The 10,365-nt window shown below is 54.4% G+C and overlaps 1 protein-coding gene across 1 annotated transcript in view; it reads right to left on the bottom strand.

Moving 5' to 3' along the window:
- Positions 1 to 10,365, bottom strand: part of cubn (cubilin (intrinsic factor-cobalamin receptor)) — a 277,880-nt gene that overhangs the window by 210,097 nt on the left and 57,418 nt on the right. The window contains exons 28-37 of the mRNA XM_072451238.1: positions 10,159 to 10,352; positions 8,371 to 8,530; positions 5,135 to 5,316; positions 4,880 to 5,048; positions 4,158 to 4,339; positions 1,768 to 1,924; positions 1,318 to 1,434; positions 1,143 to 1,253; positions 483 to 611; positions 219 to 351 (exon numbers count right to left, since the gene is read on the bottom strand). Coding sequence (XP_072307339.1) covers positions 219 to 351; positions 483 to 611; positions 1,143 to 1,253; positions 1,318 to 1,434; positions 1,768 to 1,924; positions 4,158 to 4,339; positions 4,880 to 5,048; positions 5,135 to 5,316; positions 8,371 to 8,530; positions 10,159 to 10,352 — 1,534 coding nt within the window. The remainder of the gene's footprint in view (positions 1 to 218; positions 352 to 482; positions 612 to 1,142; positions 1,254 to 1,317; positions 1,435 to 1,767; positions 1,925 to 4,157; positions 4,340 to 4,879; positions 5,049 to 5,134; positions 5,317 to 8,370; positions 8,531 to 10,158; positions 10,353 to 10,365) is intronic.

Genomic DNA, 10,365 nt, shown 5'->3' with positions numbered 1-10,365 from the left:
AACATCTTTTAAAAAAAAGAAGAAAAAAAAACTCTTTATAAATGAAGTTTGATTGATCGAATAGTCGAGAAGAATGTGATCCAAACATATCATTAGTGAAAGTGAATCCCACCTTCACTTAAAACCAGCCTGACACACTTTTTACAATCAGCTGCATGAGAACTATCATGACATGAGTAACTGTGTCAGCAGGTGTAGATGACGTGAAGGACGCTCACGTGAAGGACAGCTGCAGGTGGTTTCCAGGGGAGCTCCTGAGGGTCCACACACACTCCACGTTGGGAGGGTAGGGGTCCGGGTAGTTTGGACTGTTGAACGCTCCCGTCTCCATGACCATGTCCCCGCCGCAGCCTGTAACAGCAGCACAGCTCAGGCTCACGTTACAGGGGCACACGGCCCATGACTGACCGCACACGGCCCATGACTGACCGCACACGGCCCATGACTGACCACACACGGCCCATGACTGACCGCACACTCACTGGAGGTGGAGGCGGAGTAGGTGGCTCTGAAGCCCTTCCCTGAGACGGAGCGGTCAGTGAGGAAGCTGACCACCAGGGCGTTACTGAAGGAGGTCACAGGGTGCGGGACCTCTGAGCCGCAGTAACGACCTGGAGACAGAAGGCTTGGAGTTATGCAGCGGTGACATCTCTAGTTTTAGTCCAACACGTTTATGAGCAGTTTTACAACGTTCAGAACGTTATTGTGACAAAACAGAAAAATCAAAACTTCTTTAGATGTAGATCTATTTTCTGGACCAAAAAGACTCTGTTTTGAATCTAAAATGGCAACAATTATTATATTTCCAATTCTTACAATTATAATGATAGTGCACTAATCACGCTTTTTCCGTCCGATACCGATACCAATACCCGGGCTCTAAGTATCGGCTGATACTGCGAGACCTTCAGAGCAAGTTGAACATGTCAAAAAATGAAAGATTAGGGTGAGTCAAACCATTATAAAAGGCTAATGATATCATTATAGTCCCAATAAAGACTCTGCAACAAAGAAAAAAGAGTCTTTCATAAATGTAAATTAGACAAAGATGTGATTCAGATGAAGTCTTCAGCCTCTTCACTGCAGCCGGAGGAAAATCAGAATGATGAGGCTTGAATGATGTGAAGTGTGAGAGGACTGACCCACAGCAGGAGCCTGGTAGTTGTCCCCGTCCCTGATCTGCACAGCATCATGGGAGCAGTTCGGGTGTGACTCCAGCTCAAAGTCGGTGAAAGACAGCGTCACGTGGTTGACTGCACAAGGACACACCTGTCAGTCATGTGCTTAAGCGTGTTCATGACGTGTGCTCAGACTCACAGGGCTCCACGGCCTTTAGGATCCAGCTGCAGTTGAGGTTCGAACCGTACGGCGCCGGGTAACGTGGCGATGCTATAGCCCCGCCCACGTCGTCAGTCATGATGGAGGCTCCACAGGCTGAGAGAAAACAAATACTCAATCCTTTATTGATCTATAATACTTTTTTCTGTCCTGCAGTGTGAGTTTGAGATCTTTGAACATGTGACGTCAGCTGTCATCAATGAGCTGTCACACGCCAGGCCAAATCACAGGTCAGATCTGTGAGGAGGCGAGCCCAGAGTAACACTCTGTTCAAGGTTGTTTGAATAAGATTAAAACCTGCAATTATATGTATGCAAGACAGTCATGTCCAATGTCATAGGTCAACCAGAGGCTCAGAAGCAGAAAAGTGACAGAATGCACCTTTAACTGCTCTAAATGAGCTGGGACTATAGTGAGTGCTGGACGTACCCTCAGAGAAGAAGGCCCTGAAGCCCCTGTGGTTACGGCTGGAGTCGGACCTGAAGCGCACGGAGATGGTGTTGGAGGTCGAGGTGATGGCGGAGGGCAGGGTACTTCCACAGACATGAGCCAGGAGCGGGGACGACAGGAGGGGCCCGTCGTGGACCTGGGGGACGAATACATGAGTCAGAGGAGGAAGCCAAGCAGCAGAGCGCCAGGAGAGAGCCAAGAGAGAGCGTGTCTCCCCCGTGTCTCCCCCGTGCCTCCCCCGTGCCTCCCCCGTGTCTCCCCGTGTCTCCCCCGTGTCTCCCCGTGTCTCCCCCGTGTCTCCCCGTGTCTCCCCCGTGCCTCCCCCGTGTCTCCCCCATACCTCCCCCGTGTCTCCCCGTGTCTCCCCCGTGTCTCCCCGTGTCTCCCCCGTGTCTCCCCGTGTCTCCCCCGTGCCTCCCCCGTGCCTCCCCCGTGTCTCCCCCGTGCCTCCCCCGTGCCTCCCCCGTGTCTCCCCGTGTCTCCCCCGTGTCTCCCCGTGTCTCCCCCGTGCCTCCCCCGTGTCTCCCCGTGTCTCCCCCGTGTCTCCCCCGTGCCTCCCCCGTGCCTCCCCCGTGCCTCCCCCGTGCCTCCCCCGTGTCTCCCCGTGTCTCCCCCGTGTCTCCCCGTGTCTCCCCCGTGTCTCCCCGTGTCTCCCCCGTGCCTCCCCCGTGTCTCCCCGTGTCTCCCCCGTGTCTCCCCCGTGCCTCCCCCGTGCCTCCCCCGTGTCTCCCCCGTGCCTCCCCCGTGTCTCCCCGTGTCTCCCCCGTGTCTCCCCGTGCCTCCCCCGTGTCTCCCCGTGTCTCCCCCGTGTCTCCCCCGTGCCTCCCCCGTGCCTCCCCCGTGCCTCCCCCGTGTCTCCCCGTGTCTCCCCCGTGTCTCCCCGTGTCTCCCCCGTGTCTCCCCGTGTCTCCCCCGTGCCTCCCCCGTGTCTCCCCGTGTCTCCCCGTGTCTCCCCCGTGCCTCCCCCGTGTCTCCCCCGTGCCTCCCCCGTGCCTCCCCCGTGTCTCCCCCGTGCCTCCCCCGTGTCTCCCCCGTGCCTCCCCCGTGTCTCCCCCGTGCCTCCCCCGTGCCTCCCCCGTGTCTCCCCGTGTCTCCCCCGTGTCTCCCCGTGTCTCCCCCGTGTCTCCCCGTGTCTCCCCCGTGCCTCCCCCGTGTCTCCCCGTGTCTCCCCCGTGTCTCCCCGTGTCTCCCCGTGTCTCCCCCGTGTCTCCCCCGTGCCTCCCCCGTGTCTCCCCGTGTCTCCCCCGTGTCTCCCCGTGTCTCCCCCGTGCCTCCCCCGTGTCTCCCCCGTGCCTCCCCCGTGCCTCCCCCGTGTCTCCCCGTGTCTCCCCCGTGTCTCCCCGTGCCTCCCCCGTGTCTCCCCGTGTCTCCCCCGTGTCTCCCCCGTGCCTCCCCCGTGCCTCCCCCGTGCCTCCCCCGTGTCTCCCCGTGTCTCCCCCGTGTCTCCCCGTGTCTCCCCCGTGTCTCCCCGTGTCTCCCCCGTGCCTCCCCCGTGTCTCCCCGTGTCTCCCCGTGTCTCCCCCGTGCCTCCCCCGTGTCTCCCCCGTGCCTCCCCCGTGCCTCCCCCGTGTCTCCCCCGTGCCTCCCCCGTGTCTCCCCCGTGCCTCCCCCGTGTCTCCCCCGTGCCTCCCCCGTGCCTCCCCCGTGTCTCCCCGTGTCTCCCCCGTGTCTCCCCGTGTCTCCCCCGTGTCTCCCCGTGTCTCCCCCGTGCCTCCCCCGTGTCTCCCCGTGTCTCCCCCGTGTCTCCCCGTGTCTCCCCCGTGTCTCCCCGTGTCTCCCCCGTGTCTCCCCCGTGTCTCCCCGTGTCTCCCCCGTGTCTCCCCCGTGCCTCCCCCGTGTCTCCCCGTGTCTCCCCCGTGTCTCCCCGTGTCTCCCCCGTGCCTCCCCCGTGTCTCCCCCGTGTCTCCCCCGTGTCTCCCCCCTGTCTCCCCCATGTGTGGCTGTAGCAGCTGTGTTTGCTGCACACTTCCTGTGTTGTAAAGGGCTTATGTAGACAAAGGGCAGAGATGTTTAGCACTAAAAGCTCTTCACACACGTTTCAGACAAATGCAGCTGTTCATTTGAGTGAAGATTAGGACTGTTCTAATGTCCCAGCAGTTTAGGTGTTAGGGATTTGAAAATAGTTTTTTGATCCATCTATCAATAAAAGCACAGTTTTGACTGGTGTCTAAACTTTGATCTGATCGCGTTGAACACGCGTCGTCTCAAAAGGACAGAAACAGTGTGTGCACATGTGAAGCTCCAAAAAGAAGAGCAACCAACGCTGAGAATGTGTGTTTGGTGAAAAGCAGCCACGCCCACGTCGCAGGGCGGATGTGTTTGACTGATCGTGGATCATGATGGGTCAAACTTAACAGACCATGCTTTACCTCCACATAGTCCCACGTGCAGTTGCTGTGGTACTCGATGTCCAGATCGGTGAAGTTGAAGAGCACGCGGTGGTTGGGGTCCACACTGATGACCCAAGAGCAGTCCACGTTGCTGGGGTAACTACTGGGGTACAAGGGGGAGTGGATCTCTCCAGATGGAGCAGTGATAGGACCTCCACAACCTGAAACACACAAGGAGCACAGTTTCATCCCTTAAATGTTCTGTTTTATACTGGTTTATCTGTATTTGTCCAATTGTAGTATTTGTATCAGTGGAAATGACAACACAACCGTAAGATTTGACTGGAACATTCAGAGATACAGTTAGTAAGATTTGATAAGACAGGTATTTAAAGTGTGTAAAGGGGGAATGGATGGGAAAAGTAGAACGAGTTTCAGAAGTCGTCATCCACTTCCATCTGAAGGAGGGAAAAAAGAGCATCCTTCATTGAACAGAATGTTGGTTCAAGGGCTCATGTTCAGCAGTGACATACATGACCCACACGAGCATTACACATAAACACACTCTCATTCATACACCTCACACTTGGACACAAGGCAAGTCAAGTGTCTTGCCCAAGGACACAACGGCATAATGCACTAGCGGTGGTGTTCCAGAGGTCTTCCATCCAAGAGCTAACCAGGCCCATCCCTGCTTAGCTTTGAGGTATTGGGTGAGGTCTTGGGTGACACAAAAGGGTGAGGCTGAGGGGGTGGAATACCTCCAGGGGCCTCCACCCAGCTGGCGTTGAAGCCCCTGCCGCTGACGTACTGGTCCGAATTGAAGCGCACGGTGACGATGTTCCCGGTGCTGGACACCTGCATGGGGCTGGAGGTGGTGCTGCACAGTTGGACCAGCTGAGGGGCCTGCTGGTCTGGGCCCCCATACACCTGAAGGACGGACACAAAAATGAAGTGAATTGAAAAAACTGAGAGTGTTGGCACATGCAAACGGCCTGGTGCTGTCAGAAGCCCACCTCCAGCACGTCGTAGTTGCAGTTCTGGTGGAACTCCACGTCAAACTCATGGATGGTGATGGTGATGCTGCTGCCTGTGGCCGTGCTGATGTACCACACACACTCGCGGTTGTCTGGGTACTTGTTTGGGTAACCGGGGCTGTGGAAGGAGCCCGCTGGTCCGTGGAGTTCTCCACCGCAGCCTGCACTCGAGCAGACAAACAAAAAGGGTCAGAACACTCTTTCGACATCATTCTCTCAAAGGACAGAAATAATACAAATGAAATGGGCTTTATAAGCGTTTAAGCATGTTATAACCACTCTGTTCCTATATATAGCGCCCTTTTGTGTTCGTGGGTCTGCAGGGGGCACAGGGTGCATCAGTAGGTGACATGACTGGGCCCCAGGACATTCTAAATTTTCTTTATTAGGGACAATTTAACATGGGGACTGTGCCACTGTGTTTTTATTTGTGTTCAAAAAACAGTTCCAACTCTGGGCTCTGGGCCCAGCTGCCATCAAGGCCAACTTAAAGGACAAATATCATGAATCATTTGAATTGTTATAGACCCTTAAGCATGCTCTAAGGGGACGTCCAGACCACTACGTCAAAGTGTCCACTTTACATTCAAAGTCTATGTTGAGGCGCGTCTTGGGCGTCCAGTGTTTTTACAGCACGTTTTGAGTGTTTCTGCGGTGCGAATCCTGCCTTTTGAGCGTCGGACGCGGTGCATCAGGGGCGTTTGGGCATCAGACACTTTGGACGCTTTGGACACGCTTCCAGAGCGTCAAATGCAGAAAAGTTCCACACCAGGAAAAACAACAACTCCTCCACAGCACATGTGCATTGGACGCCTCAGACGCGCGTCTGCTGGTGAGTTTACTTTTCAGACGCACGTCAAAGGTTGTCCTGGACGCGCGTCTAATGCGTCTGCCTTCAAATGCACAGGCGGAAATACCCCATGTAAACACAGGGTGGAAGGTGGCAGAGCAGTTAGTGCTCTCGTCTCCCAATAAAGAAATTAAACCAACATCACATGATCTCTGTGGGTGGAGTCTGCATGTCTGTGTGTTTTTTCCCAATGTTGTAGAAAACTATTCAGTTGTAGTCATAGCGCGAGCGTGCAGGAGGCGGAGCAGATCCTGAGTGTGGAGCGGACAAGGGGAATCTCAACCACGAACTACTAAAGTACAGACCGTTTATTAAAGTCTCGACCAGAGAGCAGAACACACTGGATCACTGCTACACAACAGTCAGCCACGCCTTCCACGCCGTGGCCCCAGACCACGTCATGGTTCACCTGATCCCCACGAACAGACAGAGGCTGAAGCTCTCCCAACCTGTAGTGAGGACTTCTGAGAGAGGGACCAATGAGGCAGAGGAGGAGGAGCTACGTGTGTGTGTGGACATTACAGACTGGGAGGAGCTACGTGTGTGTTTGGACATTACAGACTGGGAGGAGCTACGTGTGTGTTTGGACATTACAGACTGGGAGGAGCTACGTGTGTGTTTGGACATTACAGACTGGGAGGTCTTCAGAGCTGCCACAGACAGTTGGGATGAGGACACAGACACTGTGATGTCACACATTCTGTGAGGACAGCATTAGACATCACACACACACTTAAACTGAGGCTGAGGCAGCAGAAGGAGGCGGAGAACAGGGCCGGTGATGGAGAGCGCTACAAAGATGCAAAGTATGGATGTAGCAGGATGTGTGGAGAGCTAGATCCTAGTACAATACACGTCTGAAGCAGCAGTTCTCAAACAACAACCCCGCCTCTGTGTGGAGTGGCCCCGCCTCTGTGTGGAGTGGCCCCGCCTCTGTGTGGAGTGGCCCCGCCTCTGTGTGGAGTGGCCCCGCCTCTGTGTGGAGTGGCCCCGCCCCCTTCTGTAGAAGACAGAAAACTGGCCCGACAACTCAATTCCTTCTACTGCAGATTTGGCTCCTCCTCCCCCCCACTGTGGCCACCTCTGCCAACCCAACCCCGGTCCCCCCACCTCCTCCACCCCTCTCACAGTTCAGGAACAGGATGTATGCAGACTATTTCGGAAATCCAACCCCCGAAAAGGAGCAATTCTTCAGCATTCTGAACAATGGCTGCAATACCTTATCAAGCTCTGGTTGCATGCTGATTGGCTGAACCAGAAGCCCCGGCGCCAAAGTACAGCACATCCCCCGCTGGGGTAAGTGAGGGTAACTTACAGTTCAGTTCCCTTCCAGTTTCCATCTGAGCTCGATGGGAGTTCCATCTGAGGTCCATGAGATCGGACCTTGGGAGATGAGGGCTCATCTCTGGCCTAGCGATGCTAAGCTAAGCTAAGCTAAAGGACAAAGACATTCCAGAGCCAGAAGCTAACTTTCTCTCCCAGACCTAAGAATTCTGTGCCCGTTTTTAAACGTGATTGAGATGGCATCATGCAAACTCAAGCAAAGGACCTTTTTGCAACTTATCAAGTCCAGGACAGTCTTTCCAGACCAGCCTCATCGGTGAATCAGTGCAACGGCCCTTTTTTCTGAGGAACGTTCAGAGCCAAGGACACGCAGGCCCGTCTCCTCAGGATCACAGCTTCTGGTACCGTTCATATAAATGCACTTCACAGGCTGATAACATCATCTTAGAATGAACTCTAACACACAACCAGACAGATCTAGAACAATCATGTTTAACATCTCCATCTGTAATCGACTCATTTGCATATTCCATATTCATAAATCTGTTTAGTTATTTGGTCAATAAAGTGTTCATTAATTCCCAGAAAAGGGCTCAATGTCACGGTTACGTTCTCACAAACCTTCAGATCAACGAACACATTAATTTTTGATAATTTAATTAATTTAGATCTTTGATTATAGAGTTGTTAAATGCCGTATATACGGCTGGTGCCCCAATTTACTCTTAAAATATCAAACATACCCACACTTATGCAGTGTGTCATGTTTGAAATCTTGAACAATTCTTTAATCGATACCACCCTTGAATGCCCCGCCCTCTTTCACAAGTGGGAGGACATGAATAACCTTGCAGTACTTGTACTAGTAAGAATACCCTACATATACTGGTGCAGCCTGTGCGAGGATGCATACACTAAGTAAAATTGTCCAAAAATAAGTACATATTAATTATTTTTTCTTCTTAAAGCCTGAAGCCCAGTCTTGGTTCTGAAGCACACATTTAAGTTTCATAAATATTTGGTCAGGAATTGAGCTCATCATGAGCCTAATTCAATATTTCTGCAGTCAAAGTTGACTCACCGATCTGGGACCAGAGCATTTGGAATCCCAGGCGGGCCACAGAGTTATCACTCCTGAAGATCAGTGTGAGGGCGGAGGAGGAGGAGGAGCCTGGAGGAGGAGGGGAGGAGCCACAGAACGTACCCAGCAGAGGAGAGGAGGAGTCTGGGCCATTGTACAGCTGCACACACACACACACACAGACACACAAACACACACACACACACACAAACAAACACGCAAACACATACACAAACACGCAAACACATACACAAACACGCAAACACATACAGAGACACACACACAAGGAGAGTTTATTTGCAGAGCACAATTTGTACGCAAGGCAATTCAAAGTACTTCACAACAGGAAAAAATGCATTAAAATCAAAAATCTAAATTAAAAAAAGAGAAGTGTGCAAATATACTCCGGCACCAGCAGGAGGCCGGTGCATGTTTAGTCCTGACTCTGGCACCAGCAGGAGGCCGGTCTATGTTTAGTCCTGACTCTGGCACCAGCAGGAGGCCGGTCCATGTTTAGTCCTGACTCTGGCACCAGCAGGAGGCCGGTCCATGTTTAGTCCTGACTCCGGCACCAGCAGGAGGCCGGTCCATGTTTAGTCCTGACTCCGGCACCAGCAGGAGGCCGGTCCATGTTTAGTCCTGACTCTGGCACCAGCAGGAGGCCGGTCCATGTTTAGTCCTGACTCTGGCACCAGCAGGAGGCCGGTCCATGTTTAGTCCTGACTCTGGCACCAGCAGGAGGCCGGTCCATGTCTAGTCCTGACTCTGGCACCAGCAGGAGGCCGGTCCATGTTTAGTCCTGACTCTGGCACCAGCAGGAGGCCGGTCCATGTTTAGTCCTGACTCTGGCACCAGCAGGAGGCCGCTCCATGTTTAGTCCTGACTCCGGCACCAGCAGGAGGCCGGTCCATGTTTAGTCCTGACTCCGGCACCAGCAGGAGGCCGGTCCATGTTTAGTCCTGACTCTGGCACCAGCAGGAGGCCGGTCCATGTTTGGTCCTGACTCTGGCACCAGCAGGAGGCCGGTCCATGTTTAGTCCTGACTCTGGCACCAGCAGGAGGCCGGTCCATGTTTAGTCCTGACTCTGGCACCAGCAGGAGGCCGGTCCATGTTTAGTCCTGACTCTGGCACCAGCAGGAGGCCGGTCCATGTTTAGTCCTGACTCTGGCACCAGCAGGAGGCCGGTCCATGTTTAGTCCTGACTCTGGCACCAGCAGGAGGCCGGTCCATGTTTAGTCCTGACTCTGGCACCAGCAGGAGGCCGGTCCATGTTTAGTCCTGACTCTGGCACCAGCAGGAGGCCGGTCCATGTTTAGTCCTGACTCTGGCACCAGCAGGAGGCCGGTCCATGTTTAGTCCTGACTCTGGCACCAGCAGGAGGCCGGCCCATGTTTAGTCCTGACTCTGGCACCAGCAGGAGGCCGGTCCATGTTTAGTCCTGACTCTGGCACCAGCAGGAGGCCGGTCCATGTTTAGTCCTGACTCTGGCACCAGCAGGAGGCCGGCCCATGTTTAGTCCTGACTCTGGCACCAGCAGGAGGCCGGTCCATGTTTAGTCCTGACTCTGGCACCAGCGGGAGGCCGGTCCATGTTTAGTCCTGACTCAGGCACCAGCAGGAGGCCGGTCCATGTTTAGTCCTGACTCAGGCACCAGCAGGAGGCCGGTCCATGTTTAGTCCTGACTCAGGCACCAGCAGGAGGCCGGTCCATGTTTAGTCTTGGTGTAAAAAACAAGACCAAATGCAGTAACCATACAAACAAAAGTCAAATCACGTTAATGACGTCACCTTGACATAGTCCTGGCTGCAGTAGGACCCCGAGGTGCCCTCGAGCTGGAAGGCACTGAAGGAGTAGCTGACGTTGTTCCCGGAGGAAGCCAGGATGGTCCAGGAGCAGTAGGTGTTGGGCGGGTACTCACTGGGGAAGTTCAGGGACTCCAGGACACCTCGGTGCTGGTTCTGGATGTGCATTCCACTGCAGTCTGAAGCATGCAA

The sequence above is a fragment of the Eucyclogobius newberryi genome, unplaced genomic scaffold, assembly GCF_026437365.1.
Source record: "Eucyclogobius newberryi isolate DKJ021-1_F unplaced genomic scaffold, fEucNew1.0.hap1 SCAF_18, whole genome shotgun sequence".
NCBI lineage: Eukaryota > Metazoa > Chordata > Actinopteri > Gobiiformes > Gobiidae > Eucyclogobius > Eucyclogobius newberryi.
This window is presented reverse-complemented; position numbering and strand designations above follow the sequence as displayed.